Source organism: Coptis chinensis, chromosome 4 (genome assembly GCF_015680905.1).
Source record: "Coptis chinensis isolate HL-2020 chromosome 4, ASM1568090v1, whole genome shotgun sequence".
NCBI classification, from domain to species: domain Eukaryota; kingdom Viridiplantae; phylum Streptophyta; class Magnoliopsida; order Ranunculales; family Ranunculaceae; genus Coptis; species Coptis chinensis.
In genome coordinates this window covers 106,057,884-106,077,974 of record NC_141459.1, presented here as the reverse complement: position 1 = coordinate 106,077,974, position 20,091 = coordinate 106,057,884, and the positions used below count along the sequence as shown (strand labels likewise).

Genomic DNA, 20,091 nt, shown 5'->3' with positions numbered 1-20,091 from the left:
CAACAACCGCCATAAAAATATCACCAAGACACTTATCTTGATGGTTTTAGACAAAACCGTCAAGATAGAAAAAAAATAGTCGTCATAATAGGTTCTTTTTTTAGTAGTGAATGAAAGCAAGATGTTATAGAAATATTTGCATTTGATTGATTTAACAAGCATAAAAAGAAGACTCTATGGTGGAAAACTTGAGATTGATTGATTAAAGATTGATTAAAAGTTGGAACTTGAATAAAGTTTTAAGCTTTAAGACATGAAAATGGAAAATGCAATAAAGTATATAAAAGAAATAAAAAGACTTGAATTAAAATGACTTGAAAATGAAAATTACACTACTTCTAATGACACTAGACTAGCTCTCTAGGTGTGTTTTCCCTCTTCTCTACTTTTGGTTTATATACTACACCTTTTTACAATGATTAATTTGCCCGCTCCCTCTAAAATCAAGACACCTCACTACTTTGCTATTTACTTTTCATTTTTGTTTTATGCTTTTGCTTTTTCTCTTTTTTCTTGAGCAAGTCTTCTTTTGTGACAAGGTCATCCATCTCTAGTCTTCTGAGTTAAGGACATGACTTTCCGTCTTCCGGGTTTGAGTCCTTGACCTTTGACTTTGATTTTGACTTTTTTTTCACCACTTTTCCATAGCAACTTAAGTCCTTATAAAAAGTGTTACATAAGCTCCTTTTGGTGCTAGAATGCATCTTTTATGATAAGTGGTCTGAATTGGCATGTAACCTACAAAATATAGTAAAAGCTATGAGTTGTTTGTTTATTATGTGTAAGAAGCGGTCAGAATGTCAAGAATGTAAAGGTAATAAAATGCACATTTGGGAGTGATAAGTTGGGATATTGGCTATACAAATCGAAGAATAACCATTGTAAAATAAAAAAATTGGGATAACCATTACAAAGATTTATTTTAGAAAAAAGATAATATAAATGAAATAATAAATTTTTAACAAATAGTTATACAAAGCTTACTCGGGGAGGACCTGACAAGCTTCCATCACCGCTACAACAGAGAGTGGATGCTATTAATTAGAATATTAGATATGGACTTGATGTCCTTATATGGGCATCGGGGAGCATGAGAGTTCACTCGACTCTTTTCTTCACTTCTTGCCGACATCACCAACAAAAGGAAGCCAATACCATGGTATCTTTGGAACATGGTTTACTTTCAGTTCAAGTAACTTAACCTTCAAGTAATATACGAAGTTAAGTGGTTGTTACAAGATATGAAAAATATAAACAAAGGCACCTTCTTAAGTGAACTTAATTTCTGTATATGTTTAAGTTGATTTCAGTATTTGTCAGTTCAAACATTTGTGGTATACAATGATCGAATTCCTCCATATCATGCCACTTAGAAATTTTTTGTAACACAGTCCGGATTATGGATAATGGATGTGCAATATAATTGTCCAGGTAGGTGTAAAGGCTTGATTTGGGATAGCCTTACAGGTTTAGTGATTAAAGGAGATAGAGATATGGTGTGAGTTTGACTGAGTTCGTGTTGGATGCGAATTGCCTACGTATCAAGTTCTTTAGCCAAACTTGAATCAAGTCAGACGTAGTTCCTTTTCTCTTCATATAGGCAACTTGCCCGCGCTTCCTCTTCTCCCTCGTCGAGTTCAAGTTCCGCGACTTTATGACATTTAATGAGCCATGAAGGCAAGCCGCGGTAGAGTAATAGAGTGCGCATCTGAAGCTCCGGTCTTGATGATGCTAGTTGTGGCATACGTTACTGTCCGTTACAATATGAGCGAATGTGGACCTTCCGGAGGTTGTTGTGCAAGACGAACGAGGGGATGACGCCATCACCCCCCAATCGGCGCAATGAAAAACATTATTTGTCCCCGAATCTTCGATCTCCGAGGTGTGACGCACTCTCAACTTCCAAAAACCCATAAACAGTTTAAAATATGCGGATAATTAAAAACCAATAAAAATTTCTATTATACAAATGTCCTCTTCATTACAAAACTTCACAAATAAGATTAAGTTACAAATCTCTTTCCAATAACTCTTTATTTAAAATTACAAATGAAATATACAAAAAACATTGTCTAGACCGAAAATCTATATCACCTCAAGGGAAAACAAAACAGATCCTGAGATGCAACGCTAACGCAAACCACAAGCAGCAACCACTCTTCTTCAACACTAAAACTGTCAAAACTTATCAACTATGTTCATTGAATGAACACACCCGATAAGCAAACATGCAAATCGGGTCAGCATTATAAACAATGCTGGTGTGAGTAGCCCTAAAATACAACATATACTATACATATATATACACAAACCATACGACAGTTAGTTCATCCACCGAGGCGCCTTAACTTTCAACGACTAATATAACATACTCAAGTACAATAATTAAGGCAGGTAGTTCCTCCACTGAGGCGCCTTAACTTCCCACTAACCACACAACAAACTATCGCGATCATAAATAAGGCATGTAGTTCCTCCATCGTGAGGCTTTTAGGTTATAACTAAACAAATAACCAACCAAACATATTACCATAATTAGATTATTTCAGGCTTTCTTTGCGTGTCCCTAAAATCACGTCGTATCTATGTCTTACCTAGTTTCCCTGGCTACCACAATCGCTACCCAACGCCGAACATGTATATCCACATGCCTCCCCTTACATAATGAACCACTCCGTGCGTAACCACCCTGAGCGGGATGCCGCACACCAGGTAAATCCTCACAAGGAAGCAATTATGTAAGTAATGCCACTATTCGCATAAAATATTAGCATCATCGTTCTATTTTGCGAACGGAATAATCAAGCCACTATTCGGGCTCGCCAGAGGGCCATTCAAATTTACTTGAACGCCGGAAGGGCGCCGAAGGCCATTCGGATTAACCGAAACGCCCGGAAGGGCCAATCACATGAGTTGTGGTAGCTAGGTTCTAGGATTTTCGTTCGTAATTTATTCAAGTGTCATACATTAATGACTCATAATAAATCAATTATATCAATGTCATGGTCAATTACCTTATTGCACTAAAGCCACAATATATAGAAATATCTCAATATATCTCATAACTATTTTCATACTTTCACGTGCCAATATATTATTGCACTACACCACACTCCCGTGGGCAAATATTCACCAATACTATGCTACCTCATAGTAGCATCTCACATATATAATAATGGAGTATTTATACATTTATGTCTCCAAAACTATTCCATTTAATATATATATCCCAACATATATCTGCTTTACACACTACTCACGTCAAATCTTAATTAGATAATGACAACTAAATTTATATCAGCTTCCACAGCATTTCTACATTTAATTTGTCCATACAATTTACAACATAAAATGTAGCACAATTATACAGTATACAATCCACAATCAAAGCCCAATATATATATGCTTTACACACTACTCACGTCAAATCATAATTAGATAATGACAAACAACGTTATATAATGTTCGACAATATTTTATTACTATATTAGTCCATATAATCAAATATGTGAAAAACTGGAAAACAGTCAACATTCCACAGTCAACGGTCAAAGTCAATGGTCAACTGTCAAAGTCAACACGTCATGGTCAAAGTCAAACTGGCATGGTCAAAGTCAACATGCCATGGTCAAAGTCAACATACCATGGTCAAAGTCAAACTGTCGTTTCCGTGTTCGACAGGTTCAGGGTCATAGCCATGGTTCATGGCTAAGGGCAAAGGTCAATGTGCATAGCTCATGGGCTTATAGGTGATGGTTCGGACCCAACTGGCCAAGCCCAAACCTTAAAACCCGAAAGTCTAAACATTGGAAAAACCCAAATAGATCTATTTTAAGTCCAATAGACTGGTCCCAAGCTATATTAGAAACGGGCCCAAAAACTTATACTGAACTGGCCCAAAACATAATTGGAAAAGGCCCAAACAAAACTTAATTAAACTGATCCAAAAATACAAATGGGTTCGGCCCACAATTACAAAAATTAGAACTGGTCCCAAAACTTACTTAAACTGGGCCCAGACTAAACTTAATTAAACTGGTCCAAAAATAACTTAAAATCGGGCCCAACCAAATAAATAGAACCGCCCACATAAAATAGATTTTTTCAACCGATTTGGCCCAAGCCCAAATCGGTTCTTTATTCATCTTCTTCCCCAAACTTCTCTCCTCCACCACCACCAAATCGACCACCACTCATCTCCTCCTCCGTCGGTTTTGATCCCCACACAAAACAAACAACATTAATAAAATCGAAAACCCCAAATCAATCAATATATATCTTCTTCAAAAAACTAGATCTACAAAAATCGACCTCCATTAAAGCTTGTTTTCAAGCTTCCAACCGCCACCATTTTCAGCCCTCACACACTCAAACACACTCAATCAAACAACCACCACCAACGATTCCTCAAACCAACAAAACCAACCAAACAAAATTACAAAAGTTACAACCCGATGACAAGAATGACGCGTTTTTTTTCTGAGGGAGGAGGTTTGGGCTCAGCCTCCTCCCCACGGCACCACACACGACCCCCATTTCAAACTCGGCGCCCTCCGGCCAAAAACCATACACTTCCCCATCCACCGAATCGCGACGACGCCATGGGCCTTGCCGTCGGAAACGAATCCCTCACAACCGATTTTAAACCCACCTCATCCAAGCAACCAATCCACAACAAGAAGAAAGTTCACACAAGCCAAATATGATTTCGTTCAACTGTTGGGCGACGCCATTGATGCTCTGTCGAAGCTTCGACAGTTTACCCAACTCACAAAGTTTGGACAGTTTAATACAAATCCGAATTTAATAAAATTTAATAACACAAATAGCACGAATTCCAATACAACAGGATAATGAACAGTAAAAAAACGAAACAATATACGCCGATGTGTGTAAACTACAAATCCGGTGAAATAGCAAAATAGCTACTCACCTGTATGAACAGCTCGACGAATCCTCCTAGCCCGATTCGTCGCGCTCCACCCTCCAGCAAACCAGCTTCTCTCTCTCCCCCATTTTCATTATTTTATTATTTTTAAAACCCTATTCTCTAGAAAAATGTGTTTATATACTTGGGTCCGAAACCCAAGCCCAACATCGACTCGGGACCAAAACCAGGCCCACGTATCCCGAGTCCGATCCGACGAATTTTGAAAATAAAATAATTTAATTAATTAATAAATAGAAAAATACGTATTTAAAAATACGGGCATTACACGAACTCTATGCAGAGGTCGTGCCATTGGTTCGAGTTATTGTGAAGCGATCTGGCATGGAGGGTTGTGTCCAAGCGACCTAGAGATGTAAGTGAAGGAGATCGGTTGGCAGCCCTGTATGTGCTGGACACGTGTCTGATATCCATTGGATGTGGATATTACTCCCTCACGCAACCCCCTCTCAGTAGGTTGCTTAAAACAGAAGAGCGATCTACTGATAGAGAACGGTGGCACGTGTATTGCACATGCGAGGGCGTGGGCAGGTTTAAATATGATTAGTAACCGCCTCATTTTAGGGCGGGTGAAAATATCACATACTTGGAAAGACAAGGCATAAGAAGATGTGTCGATTTAGGGTTCAACGTAATGATGGCTTGCGTTGGGAACCGAACGGGTGGTTTGTATAAGACGGTTTAACTGAAGAGTATCATCTTGCTTCATTTTCTTGAGATATTTGAGAACGTTAAGTGCTCAAATTAGTGCTTTTTGCCATTTTTATTTCACTTTTATTCTGTTTAGTAGGCATACATAAGGATTTTGTAAAATAGAAAGGAGAGAATGTTTGATTCTGATGACACACGTTCTGATGAGGTGATAGAGAGATCACTAGGATCTGAAAACATGATAGATGAAGAGGTTTCTAGATCTGTCGTTGCCATTTCGAGTGGCAATGATGTAGAGGATGGGTCTTCTTCTAGTAGTTTACTTCCTAGGATTGTTGATAGGAGTGCAGTCAGAAGTTTTGAAGATGTGAGGGGAAGATTTGATATTAATATCCCTGAATTGGAGATACACGACTTGAGTGGTGTAGATAATGTATTTAGTAGTAGTTTTCTACCGATAAAGGGAGGGGTCGTTGTATGTATAGGGCAACTGAGAGCAGGGCTGTGTTTGTCATTCTCTATATTGACTTGTGATGTTCTGAACTTCTGTGGGAAGGCTCCATGTCAGTTCGTTGGGAACTATTGGAGACTTTTAAAGGATCTGTTAAACGAGTCTAGGGAGTACAATATCGGGCTCAACGATGTGCTCAAGCACTTCACTTTGAAGCGATCTAGGTCGAACAATTTTAGTTTGCAAACTATGACGAGTAAGTCATCTGTTCTAGATGGAGTTAGCAATGAGTCTTGGGAGCAAAGACCGTTGTTGTTGATGGGGAATTACTGTGTGGTTGGAAGTAGTTTGAGAACTAAGAGTTGTAATTTTGATGGTATGTTTGTACTGGTGTTTGTACTTATGCTGATCTCTTGTTTCCTTTTCTTGTTGATTTTGACATTTGGTTGTTTGATGTTTTTGATAGACATTGTTATAATGAACCGAGGTTATCGTGGGGAGATCGAAAGATTTGCAAGGCTTAAGCGATCTGAAAAGAGAGAGATTCTTGGGGTCGTAGTGAGTTACTTCACTGAACGTGACAGTGAAAGAGGATGAGGCAACAAAAGAAGAAAGTGCTAGCTGCTGTAGCTGTAAGTTCAGAAGTTGAGGTTGCGATGGAAAGATAAGAGGGTGATCTTCTCCGTAGGAACCGTTCTGGACCTACGAGAACTGGAGGTGATGCCAGTGCATCGGGGAGTGGAGTTGGCACGGTTAGCCGATCTGGGCCGCACACTGGGGGGAGCTCTGAGGTCGCTCAAAAAGAACTGGGGAGGCAGCAGAGAGAGTGCTCTCCGCTTGTGATGGATGATATTGTCATCACAATGCGTGATTCTCAACTGAAGAGGAAGGTTGTCCCCTCAGATGCTAGGCCTGGGAAAAGTGTACAGGTGGACGACGAGCGCTCTGCAACAATGATAGAGCATTCTGGAAGATGACCTGGGTCTGCTCGTAGGTCTAGAGACTTTTAAGGCTAGTCAAAGCCAACCCACTGGCCCCGGTGTGCGTAGTCCGGCAGTGAAGGTGATAGTGTCTAATAAGGTGAGTGGTAAGTCTGTGATGGGGTAGGACGATATGGATCGTAACTTGGTGTACGTTGATGACCAAGGTAAGAAGCATATTGTCAAGTGCTCTGACTGTAGCTTCAAGTCGGCTAAGGTGGCGACCTGCTTGCTCGATAGCATTGCACTTGATGGGGACCGGAGCAAACTTGATGCCAAAGACTTGGCCAAGAACCTAAGGCTAATGGACCTGGCTCAGTGACTTGTAAGTGTTGTCAAGTATTAGTTTTCGGTTTCTATCGAACTGGGAATTTTTGGCTGACAATATGTTTGTTATGTGTTGCCTAGCTTTTTAGTGGGTTCCAGAAGCTGTAAGAGATCGCCCAAATTGCGGATTCGGAGAAGGGTGTGATTGACGAGCTTAGGGAGGAAATAAAGAATGTGGAAACCGTTCAAGTAGCTGAGAAGAAGGAGTTTGATGAGATGAGGGCAAAGTACTAGGACGCTTGTTTGGCAAATATCGCTCTAGGCAATGAAGTTGGCGAGTTGAGGATCGAGTGCAATACTGTTACTGGCTATGCCAAGCACTGTAAGGAAGTCGCCAAAAAAGCAAATGACACTTATAAAGCTCTGGATAGTGATTATATATAACTAGAGAAGATGTATTATGCCTTGAAGGAGGAACATGAACACAGGGTTTCAGGTACACCAGAGTTACACGTACCTGGAGATGGATGTGATGTTCCGACCTTAGGTACTTCTTCTCTGGAGATTGTGGAGAGCTATTCTGAGGTGGTCGCTGATGATACTCTTTCTGCTGTTGCTGGGGAAGAACTGGAGCCCCTGCGAACTGAAAATTTGACCGATGTTTCTTGAAATTTTGAGTTGTGAGTGAATTTTTGGCTTTATACTCAAAGTTTGATACATTAGAGCTGGTTTCTAGATTTATCCAGGCAGTTCGCCCTTTTTATTTGATTTGATACTGAAAGAACTGGTTTCTTGGACTGTTCTGGGCAATTCGATTTTTGTTATGTTTAAGTTCTAACCGAGCTGCTTTTCTAGGATGTCCTGGCAGTTCGGCTAGTTTATGAACCAGTTTCCTGAGTCTGTTCAGGCGGTTCATATTTTGCACATTATGAAATGCATGCTTATTCCATGTTGCTAACTTCCCCTTCTCCTATCTAGATATTGTTGCATGTTGTTTTGATCTCTAACTTGGAATTGGACCTAGAGATGTAGGTCATGTCATCTAATTAAGAAGACTATAGCGCTAGGGAGTGTTAGTGTTCGAATGAGCATGTTGCATTGAGTTGGTCCTAAAAGTGTAGGTCTTCAACAAGTGAGTGGTACTTGGGCTATGTAGCCCTTGAGCTCGAGTGAGCGTGTTGCTCTAGGGAGCGCTCTGCACGTTGTTGATCCTAGAAATGTAGGTCCTCAACTAGTGAGAAGTATTATGTCTATGTAGCCTTTGAGCTCAAGTGAGCATGTTGCTCTAGTGAGCGTTCTGCTTAAGTGAACGTTGTAGCTCGAGGAAGCCTGGTGCTTTAAGGAGTGTTCTACACTAGTGAGCGAGTTGCGCACTGAACGTTTTGCACTGAGTTGATCATAGAAATGTAGGTACTCATCTAGTGAGAAATGCTTAGCGCGCTATGTAGAACTTGGGCTCGAGTGAGCGTTGTGACTCAAGGGAGACTTGGAGCTCGTGTGAGCGTTTTGCTTGTGCATTTAAAAGAGTGGTATGTATTAATACAATCTAAAAATATATGCACAGTAATAATGGTAAGAGTAAGAACTCAAGTGAATGAAGTCAACTATTGATAAAACTTTTTTTAACAAATAGGTATTCCAAGGACGCGGTAATTATGTATGCCCGTCCTGAGTCTTAATCTAGTATGTTCCATTGCCAACGACTCGCTCCACTATGTAAGGGCCTTCCCAAGTTGGGGCCAATTTCGAGTCGTCGCTAGTCTTTTTCAAAACTAGGTCTCCCGGTTGAAAACTTCGAGGATTCACTCGTTTGTTGTATGACTTCTTTAAAGTCTGGTGGTAGGAGGCCACTCGAATGGCTGCTAGGTCGCAGTGAATGAGGTTTTCTCTTGATCTTTTTCAGCTAATGGGATCTGGTTGTAGCCATTGTAGGCATCCATGAAGGACGTGAGAGCTCGTGGGCCACAAGTCCGGGTCGACAAGTCGGTTGATTCTTGGCAAAGGAAAACTATCTTTAGGGGTTTCTTAATTAAGGTTGGTAAAGTCTACACAGAGGTGAACTGTGCCATTCTTTTTTGGGACTGCTACAATGTGAGCAATCCACTCAGGGTATTCGACTTTCCTAATGAAGCCAACTTTTTTGAGGTTCTCGACCTCATCATTAATTGCTTTTTGGAATCTGAGAGATAATTTTCTAGGACGTTGTCGAACTAGTTTGGCTTTTAGTTTGACATTCAATTTATGATATGCGACACTAGGATCAATTCCAGGGATCTCGATGTACGACCAAGCAAAAACATTTTTATTAAGAGATAAAAAGCTTACAAGTTGTGCATTGAGAGTAGAATCAAGATTAGCTCCTACATAAACAAACTTAGGGTCTTCCTCAGTTCCAAGCTAGGTTGACCTTCTCTTTGAGTTCGGTCTAGGTTGCCATATTAGTGGGCTGAGCGACCTCTGGGGTCTTGGTCTCTTGTGCTACCTCCTTAACCTGAGGAGGTTAGGCGACCTATGGGGTCTTTTCTTTTGGAGTGATTCCTTTGACCGAGCCCCCAATGGTTTCCTTTGGCAGGTTGCTTTGAGGGGTCTTGGTAAGGATTTAGACCTCAGAGATGAAGTCTTCTGCCCGTTTGACTTTGGCAATCTCTCCTTTGTTGCTGACTGAAGCAAGCCTTACTAGGCTTGTCTATTGAGAGAATCTGGTTACAGTTGTAAGCATCGAGCTGGTTACTTTGAAACTCCATCATGCCTCTAGGTCCAGGGAAGCGTAGTACCTGATCGATGGAGTGTTGATGGTACTGCTTGTATCTTGTGGATCCAACGACGTCCTAGGATGGCAGTGTAGGACGAGTTGACATCCATGATGCTGAAGCTCATGTTGATGCTGACTTTGTATTCACGCCAATCTAACCGGTGAGAGCGGGTAGAATGATGTCTCCAATTGGGTCAGCTCGAGATCTGTTAAAGTCATAGAGTGGGGCTATTGGATTTATCATCACCGACTTGGGTAGATTCATTTCTTTGAGGGTCTAATAGAACAAGATGTCACATGAGCTCCCTGGATCTATCAGGACGCCGCGTTTGACTGTCTAGTCACTGATTTTGACATGGACAACTAGAGCGTCATTGTGTGGTAATCACATCCTGTTGAGGTCGGCTTCAGTGAATGTTATGTCTCCTTAGTTGTGACCAGCGATACTTGGGATGGGGGCTGCCTGAGAGGAGAACTGGTAGACCTCTTGGAGAGTGCCTACTCTTCCCCTTTTCTCCCTTGAGGATATGACAGAGTCGTTCTGGGAGGTGATCATGTTGATCGTCCTGTTATTGTCTCTGTCAGATGAGTGCTGGCGGTTCTCATGGCGAGATCGATCCTTGGAGCGTCCTCGGGCCTGAGAGCGGGCTCTGTTGTTGTTCTTGCTGAAGTCGGGGTTCGACTTAAGCTATCTGCGAGCCATCAACTTATAGTGCAGGTCGCCATCTGCAATATCAGTGTAGTGCTTGATATGCCCTGCTTCAACGAGGTCCTAGAGGTAATGCTTCAGCCCCCAACACTCGTTGGTCTCATGAAACTTGGCTTTATGAAAAGCGCTATGATGGTTTGCCCGAGTGTCACTTGGCTGTTTCACCTCAGGTCGATAGTATGAGGCTTTCTTGATTTTTTCCAGTATGTAACTAGGAGATCGGGTGAGTAGGGCGAGCTCTCTTTTGGTATGAGTTCTGGTGTTGGGCTTCCTCACCTTGTCAGCCTAGGTCACTTTTAGAAGATGGGGCAGCCCCCGGAGATCATCTGCGACCTCCTCCTCTTCTTTCTAGCCTTCACGCTCTAGTCCTTCCCCGCAGCTTGATGTACTTGTCCACTCGAGCATACAAGTCTTCCGAGCTTATTCAGACGCTCATTCATTAGCGACACGGATAGCCATGTGTGTTTCCTAATGGCATTGGTGAAGGCCAAGGTGGCGAACGACTCCTTAAGGCCGCTGTCCATGGACGGTCGAAGCTCGCCTTGAATCGCCTTAAGAAGGAGCGGATTGGCTCGCCGCTCTTTTTAGGACAATTTGGAAGAGTGAATCGAGGTCGGCTTTTTTAAGGCGCGGTTGTGAACGCATTTTAGCTAGCAAACCGATCAATGACCTTCTTGAAGCTGTCTATCGAATTTGGTTATAGTGTGTAGAACCAATCAAGAGCTCATTCTTTTAGGTTTGCAGGGAACAAGCGGCATTGCAGGTGGTTGAACCCCTGAGCACTATAGAGTGTGATGCTCTGGATATAGCGAGCTACGTGTTGATCAGGACACGTACAGCCATCGTACATTGTGAACCTTGGTTGGATGAAATTTTGGGGGGAGGGTTTACTGAGTACCGTAGATGTGAACGGGGATGTTCGGTATGTCTTCAGCATTTTTTGCACGATCTGAGTGGCGTCTTTCTTAACTGTACTCTGATCGATTTTCTGGGAGAGCTCATTGATCTGCTGGTTCACCTCGTTGATGCCATCTTTAGCAGTGATGTCGTTAGGGTTCTGAGTTGAGACCTGAGTTTTGTGTGCCTCGTTTTTCTGTCGGAGAAAGGTGATGCTATCGTTCATCGTTCCGATGTGCGTGGCTGACCAGATTTCTGACCTGTTCTTGGAGGCTTGAGAGCTTGAGAGCTTTCAGTTTGAAGATTTTTCTCAAGAAATCGGGCCACAGACGGTGCCAATGTAAAGGCTCAATTTGGGATAGTCTTATAGGTTCAGGGATTGAAGGAGATGGAGAGATGGTGTGAGTTTGACTGAGTTCACGTTGGATGCGAACTGCCTACGAATCAAGTTCTTTAGCCAAACTTCAATCAAGTCAGATGTAGTTTCTCTTCTCTTTATATAGGCAAGTTGCCCGCGCTTCCTCTTCTCCCACGTCAGGTCAAGTTCAGGACTTGATGACATTTAATGGGCCATGAAGGCGAGCCGCGGTGGAGTAATAGAGTGCGCATCCGGCTCCGGTCTTGATGATGCCACCGTGGCATAATGCTTACTATCCGATTCGCGGTATGAGCGAATGTGGACCTTCCGGAGGTCGCTGTGCAAGACGAACTGAGGGGACGAACTCTATGCAAAGGTCGTGCCATTGGTTTGAGTTACTGTGAAGCGATCTGGCATGGAGGGTTGTGTCCAAGCGACCTGGAGATGTAAGTGAGGGAGATCGGTTGGTAGCTTTGTATGTGCTGGACACGTGTCTGATATCCATTGGATGTAGATATTACTCCCTCATAGTAGGAGACACACTATAAGTGAGACAAATCCTTTATTTTCAGTCGCTATTAACTAGATAGTGTCAATCGTGCACGTAGAAATTTGCAGAAAGAACGTTTTTAGAAAGTTTTAGATTTTAGTGTATATGGATAGCGAAAAAAAAAGACTTTAGTGTATATGGGTTGGATGGTTGGGACATTGGCTACACAGTGAGAATATCCATTGCAAAATAAATATTGGGATAACCATTCCAAAGAGTTAATTTAGAAATATATATATAATATAAATAAAATACGTAAATTTTTAACAAATAAGTATACAAAGCTTACTCATGAGGAGACAACAAGCATCCACTGCTGCAGCAGTTGCTGAATGCTATTAATTAGAATATTAGATATGTACTTGGTGGCCTTATATGGGCATCAGGAGCATGAGAGTTCACTCCAACTCTTTCTTCACTTCTTGCACCTGACATCACAAAAAAAAAGGACGCCAATACCATGGTATCTTTGGAACATGGTTTACTCGGATTCAAGTAACTTAACCTTCAAGTAATAAGTGCTCCTCTTGTTTTTATCCACTTCACCATTTTTTTTCCGATAAACATCCAGTTCACCCATATTTTCAGAGAGAGTAAGCGAGCTGAGTAACTATGGCGGCAGATTATCTGGCTACTCAACGCAACTCTATTGGTTAAAGCACACCACCCATTCAAGCAGGCCTCAAGCTCAAATCTCATTAGGACCCTAGGATATTTGGAGTGATGGACCCATGATATTTCACGAGGGTATTTAAAAATTCTAATCATCCATAAATTTGTTTGCAAATTAAAATCAATTTAACCGGCAAAGCGGTTGCAGTTCTCAAGAAAAATTAATCAGTTCAATTTATTTGTTGACAGTTTTATCCACCTTTTGAAAATATTGATAAGTTTGTTTGATTTTCACATTTATAATAGATTTTGATTAACAAAAGCTTCAGAAAAATTGGAATTTTTACTATGGGAGCTGAAGTTTATGCTGACAGCGTATCGCTGGTGAAACGAGTATACTTCTTGGCAAATCACTGAAAATAACTATTTTGTACTTATATGAATGACCATCATGGTAGCAAATATCTAGCTTATATAGGATTGGAATATCAATTTTAATTAATTTAAGTTGTATGATGTTTTGGACAAGTACCATGATTTTGATTTTGAATGAATGTATAAACAAATGTGTGATTGGGTACTTAATTAACTATCTAAGTACAGACGTACAATACTATAGACCTACAGTTACTACAGAAGTTGGAGAGCTAGTGAGGAGAGAGATATTAATATATAATGTACCTAGCTAAGCATATCTTTATATATATATAATAGCAGTCCCTTTTGCTGCGCTCTGAGGGTGTCCACGTATGCAAATTTTAAGTACCCTCTTTACTCACGAAAAATAAGGAGAAACCCCGCGATTTAAAGTTCGAAAAAATCGGGATAACTAAATAACTTGATAACCACGAGTCCCCCAAATCCTTCTTTTCTCCACCTCTAAGGAGAAGATGAGGTACTTCTGAAAGACATTTCAGAACGGGCTGCAGGCAAGGGAAGCTTTAGCTATAGCCGTTTCTTTGCAATTGGCCTGTTCCGTCTTCTTGAGTTGGCAAATGCAACAGAGCCTACCGTCTTAGAAAAGGTTAGATCTCTTGCTTTCTTCTAAGCAATTTGTTTATTCTTCCTGCTTTTTGTTTTGTTCTCTCACATGCATCAGTGTGTAATAAAAGCAAAAGCAAACAAGTCATGCACTTCTCTTCTTTTGGCTTTTAATTTAATGAAATCTCTTTTTATTTATTCGATTGTTCAATCAATTTCTCAAAAAAAATTAACACCCCTGATGCAGTTTTTTATCCGGATTTTGCGTGAGTAAAAAAAAAACGAGACATTGCAATACCAAATTAAGAATTGAGTTCACCTCTCCAAACAAAATGTCTATTTGAATATAGCTTTTGAAATGTGTCTCGTGTTCTAAACCTAAAATGCATGGAAGACAACATAATGAAGTCGTGGAACCTGAAAATGTGTCCGTAAATGTGAGGACATCCACGGTAACCTACTACTATGGATTCCTCGCATTTCTAGAGTTTCAAAACATTCAATCTCTATGTAAACTTACATGAATGTTTACTATCTCCTTTTCAGCTGATGATGGTGGCTGGACTCATATTGTTGTTGAGAAGCCTTTTGGCAAGGGTTTAGACTCTGCAGAGGAACTGAGTTCCCACCGGGGAATTATTTGAGGAGAAACAGATATATCTTGATCGATCATTATTTAGGAAAGGAGTTGGTGCAAAACTTGGTAACATTTTCTCAGAAATTTTTTTATTACCATCGTGGTTGTTGTTGTTTTTTGCTGCAGCTGTTATTGTAGTTGTGTTTTTTATTCTAAGACCTGTTTATACTGTATTTACCTTTTGTTTTGCTTCCACTGACAGCTTGGTGCTCCGCTTTGCAAATCGCTTATTTTTGCCGCCGTGGAACTGTGGATAACATTGATAACATTCAGGTGATATATTGTTTGAGAGCTATTGTATTTCTTAATGTTCGGGAGTCAGCACTTAAATGTAGTTCTTCCACTCAAGTGGTCAAGGTTTTGAAAGAAACTGACAGTAGTTTCTTTCGTTTACTATTGATAAAAATAAATAAGTTTCATTTGTTTACTCAGTCTTCCTTAATGTAGAGTATGCATTCTTCCCCAATCGTTTTTTTCTTTCCGCCTTAGTTAAAGATGTTAGACTTTGCTATAGTTACCAGAAACTAATACGTAGGTCATGGTTTATGTATGGAACACAACTGAAATGAAAGTTTAAATACTTTTTTTCGAAATTCTGATCATCAATTTGCACTTGAAGAATGTTAAGCATACCCATCTTTTCGACACAAGTAACAACTTAAATTCAATGCATGCTTAACTGGTGTTCCACTTTCCAGATTGTTTTCAGGGAAGATTTCTGAACTGATGGGTGTGGTGGATATTTTGATGAATATGGGTATGCTTTTGTTTCCAAAAACTCAAATTTTGCTAAGGCGTTCAAGATATTGATTTATGTCACTAGCATTATTCAATTTCTGTCTGTAACATGGATTGTGCATATGCTCTCTGTATCCAAAATTGTTGATTAATTTTAGAAAATTACAATATTGCTTCCTTAAATGACAACTAAAACTTAATGATGGTTTGCATAATCATTCGTGACATCATACAGAACCATCTCCTGCAGGTACTTCCTTTTGATATTCACAAAGATTCATGAATCTGTTTCCAAACTTTGTTTATATAGCAAAGCATATGATTTTTATGTGGACTCACAACATATAGTTTTTTTTTTTTTTTTTTTTGGATACTCACAACATATAGTTGGTTTCCTTTGTTCAAATGAGAAAGAGAATCTTTTATCAATGAAGCATTTATTTAGTATTGAAGTTTGAACTCTACGGTTTGTTTCAGAGTGTACTAACAAACTATTCAATATCGCTTGTAGGTTCTTTGTTTGGTTGCGATGGAGAAACCAGTTTCTCTTAGACCCGGGCACATCCGCGATGAGAAAGTGAAGGTATCATTCACAATTTTTCCTCTTACTCCGAATTTCTTATTCAGCTTCTTCATCCTCTTCCACCAAATGATGTTGTTTTATGGCCCCTTTTCAATATTTACTACATACCCAATGTGACAAAATTAAGAACTCGCAACCAGGTATGTCTTAAACTCTTAATCAATTTCTCGAAATTCTTTCCACTTAATTTATTGGATTGGGTTTTTTTTTATTGAACCTTTACCCCATTTTGGATTTCAACGATTTTGAATCTAATGATATGCATTTTGATACTAACGAGTTTTTTTTTTTTCCAGGAATGACTGTCTATTTTCTCAATCAATTCTTCTGCCTTGCTCTCATTGGGTAAGCTCGATTTTTCATGAAAACAAAATGCTACCCAAAAAAATAAGATTTGTTATATTACCTGAATGAATTGAGTTGTTTGATTCTAGAATAACTGCAAATCAAGGATTCTATTTGCTGGGATTGGACAACACTTCACCAACGTTTGCTTCAGCCATACAGAGCTCAGTTACAGCCTTAACTTTTGTCATGGCTGTTGCACTTAGGTGAGTAACACTCTAAATTGTTGTTCACTCCTTTTATTATAAAGAACGTCATATTAATACTCTAAAATTTTGTTGTTGAAGAAACTTATGCTCCAGATTGGGCTTTGTTAAACACTGCATAATTTCTATTGAAATCAGATTTTAATATACCGTATGGTAATTTCATCATGTTTTAAAGTGAAGGTAAAGCAGTTGGTTTGGTTTGACGTATGGTAATCTTTATCTATATATATATATATATATATATATATATATATATATAAAATAGCAGTCCCCTTTCCTCTTCTCTGAGGGTGTCCACGTCGACCCACTTTACTCACGTGAAATTAGGAGAGGGAAAAATTACTCACGGGAAATAAGGAGAGAAAAAAGGAATTATACCCCGCAAAATAAGATTCTAAACCCCACGAGTCCCCAAAACCTTCTTTCTCCGCCTCCTTCCCTAAGAACAAAAACGCCAAATGCATATTTAATCACCCCTGCTTATGGTGATGCCTCTACCGCGGAACATCCCTGAACTAGCAGTGCATTTATCCGTGGACGCCAAACATGGGTGGTTGTTAATGTCACAACCTAAGCTTTTAGATGAGAAACAAACTACTATATATAAGAGAGCGGTTGACAAGAACTATCACTTAAAGATGAAAGCTTCAAGATTTATCTTCAGTGAAATAAGTCAGAAATTCCCCATCATGCCATTTATTGCAAGGTTAGAAAACTTCTTATTAATTATGTGGTAGAGTTATTCTTGCTGTGTTTTGAGTTTTGTATTCTTTGCCTTGACCAAGGTTTTGCAATTTCCAATCAGGGCTTTGGAAGAGAAGTGAGCTAGCAGTCCCTTTTCCTGGTCTCTGGGGCTGTCCACGTCAGCAAATCTTAAGTACTCAGGGGGATTAAGTACTAGAGTTGTTACGAAAAATCAGGACAACTAAATAAAAAGTTCGAAAAATCGGGATAACTAAATAAGAATAAATCATGAGAGGGAAAAAAACTCACGGGGAATAAGGAGAGAAAAAAGGAATTATACGTTGAGTCCCTCACAAATAAGATTCTAAACCCTACGAGACCCCCAAAACCTTCTTTCTCCACCTCTAAATTCACGTAGGCTATAGGGATTCTAGGCGTTCGAAACAAAGTGAGGCAGAACATAACCATGACAGGAGGTCAAATCATCTGTCTGAGGTATCTAATAATGCACATCAGGACTTAGAATTGCATGAAGACAAATTAAAACGGTACATATTTATTCCTTTCTTTATAGGAGACTTAATTGTTGAACTTACTCTCAGATACCGTTTTTGGCTATTACCTATGTGTTTAGAGATGAAGATGAGCAAGAAGACAATGAAGAAATGGTTGAATTCAATCTGGCTGCAGAGGAAGAGGAAGATGTTGAAAGAATCAAGGAAGAGAGTAGAAAAATAAGGGAAGCCATCCTTGAAAAATATAGGCAACAACAGTTGCAGAAACAGGATGAACGCAGTTCTGAAGAGTCAGGAATAGGTGTGTCTTATTTATGTTAAGTTCTTTTTTTTTTATCTATCTTACTTGGAAGTCAATTTTTACGTCTTTCTTCCCTAAATCACTTGATGCTTTCGTACAGTTGTCATCTGTTGCTTGGTGAAGTTGAAGATGCATTGAAATATTTCAAGGATTCTTTACCACCGTGAGCTGATCCGTGCTTGGATCATAAATTGGTAATAGAAGCTTCTAACGGTCCGCAGAAAAGCGCAAGTATGTGCATCCGCCTTTAAAATTGAGTTTAATCTTTCATTTTCATATATTTGTGATGTCGACATCCAAACTTTTAACTAGATAAAAACTTTTGGTCTTCTAATATCTAGGAGGCTACTTTCTTGAGTATAAATAAAAAACGTAATAACGTAACAAATGAACATTGAAACATAAAGCGCAAATTGCAAAGCAATTATGCTTCTTCAACAATTTTTCTTTGATTTTTTTTTACAAGAAAAGATCATCAAAGTTCATTATGCTAATTGGATATCTTGACATACAACAGTTGTCACTTAATAAATTTTTCTTTGAAATCTTTTCTTTTTGTAAAGAATGAATATCTTGACCAAGTCATAGATCACAAATGCACATTGCACAATTCAAGTTAGCAAGCATTTTCACTCTGTAATAACTCACCCCTCTTATAATCGACAGCTATGATAAAGATTTTATCTGATTTTCCGTTTTCACATTCTTGAAGCTTGACGAAGTCTCGCTTAAATTGAAAGAAGGTTTAGTCTTTGAGCAAGAAGTCAAGGCAATAAACTAGAAGAAGACTAAGAACCTATTGTACTATCTGCACATCAAAACATATAGAATCACCTTACTCATGACGCTTTTCATACTTTATTTTGCTTGATGTATAGTTTACCCGATCATATCTTTTGTGTACAAATGTAGTGACACGCCTTTGGTTTCTTCCTTTTTAACCGGTAGCAAGTAGGTCGTGTCTTAATCGTTGTCCGAGCTTTTGCACATAAGAACATCGGATGATGCGGAAGGTGCTTTGCAACTAATTGCCCAGCGCTTTTAATAAGTCCTTATTCGTGAGAGAGATCGATTGAAATGAAGGCGTAAGCTTTTCTCGACGGTGTGTTCATATTTCATTCACTACTCAGATTCTAAATGAGAAATCAAGATACATTTACTCTTGGAATTCATTAGCCTCGCTAATCATATCTATTTTACAACAAGTATATCGGTTTGCATTATTGACATATTTGTTTATCAGATCTAATAGCTACGGAAGTATGAAGAGGTGATTCAGCTATGTGAGCAGTCTCTTGATTCGGCAGATAAAAATTCTTCTTCAACAAGTGCAAATCGTTCTGAAAGCATAAAGAACTGTCCTGCAAGGTTATGGAGGCGGCAGCAGTCCCTTTTCCAGTACTCTGAGGCTATCCACGTCATATGGGGATTATGAAAAAAGTGGAGAAAAAAAAGGAAGTTTAACTCAACTCCACAAAATCTGACTTTCTTCTTCACGTAGAAAACCCAAACAAAAACTATTCTATAACCCACCGTACCTCTTCCCAAAATTTGAATTACTTAACCAAAAGTAGTTAACGACCTGAAGAAGATTCGATCCAAACAAGATCGAATCAAACGGGATTGAAAAAAAACGAGCGTCTTTGAGATCCGTAAAGACGAAGGAAGCCTAAACATTTACGATGTGGGAATTGCTGAATGAGTTGAAGGAAGATGGTAATAATGGTGAGTTTCTCACTACGGTTAATGCTTCCCGGGTTGAAAGTCGCGGATGCCACCTCTCCACACAAGGTCCTTTTCTAATTAGATTTTTGCATCTTCAATTCCATTCAAATATTTGAGCATTATGAACATCATTTTTTTTTGTGATTGCTTTATATCTGTTGTGTCACGCTATAATAGTTGGTTTTAGATTTCGCTTTT

General features: G+C 39.5%; 1 protein-coding gene and 1 long non-coding RNA gene across 2 annotated transcripts; one reads left to right on the top strand and one right to left on the bottom strand.

Annotated features, from left to right (window-relative positions):
* Positions 1-1,938: 1,938 nt before the first annotated feature.
* Positions 1,939-5,012, bottom strand: LOC147506665 (uncharacterized). The gene is made up of 2 exons (XR_015220845.1): positions 4,934-5,012; positions 1,939-2,192 (listed from the first exon to the last, which is right to left on the bottom strand). It is a non-coding gene; the product is annotated as an uncharacterized LOC147506665 (long non-coding RNA).
* Positions 5,013-15,287: 10,275 nt separating this feature from the next.
* Positions 15,288-18,335, top strand: LOC147506664 (uncharacterized). Its single transcript, XM_086605812.1, has 6 exons — positions 15,288-15,550; positions 16,043-16,114; positions 16,411-16,459; positions 16,549-16,665; positions 17,987-18,157; positions 18,269-18,335. Exons 3-6 carry the CDS (start codon positions 16,413-16,415, stop codon positions 18,333-18,335), a joined length of 402 nt encoding a protein of 133 aa, XP_086461938.1. The 5' UTR covers positions 15,288-15,550; positions 16,043-16,114; positions 16,411-16,412.
* The last annotated feature ends 1,756 nt before the right edge of the window (positions 18,336-20,091 follow it).

Bases quoted from the DNA above. Each gene is read 5' to 3' on its own strand.
- LOC147506664 (XM_086605812.1), top strand. From the start codon at position 16,413: ATGACTGTCTATTTTCTCAATCAATTCTTCTGCCTTGCTCTCATTGG. The intron at 16,460-16,548 runs GTAAGCTCGATT...GTTTGATTCTAG, and splicing joins TTCTGCCTTGCTCTCATTGG to AATAACTGCAAATCAAGGAT. The intron at 18,158-18,268 runs GTCAGGAATAGG...GCTTTCGTACAG, and splicing joins GATGAACGCAGTTCTGAAGA to TTGTCATCTGTTGCTTGGTG.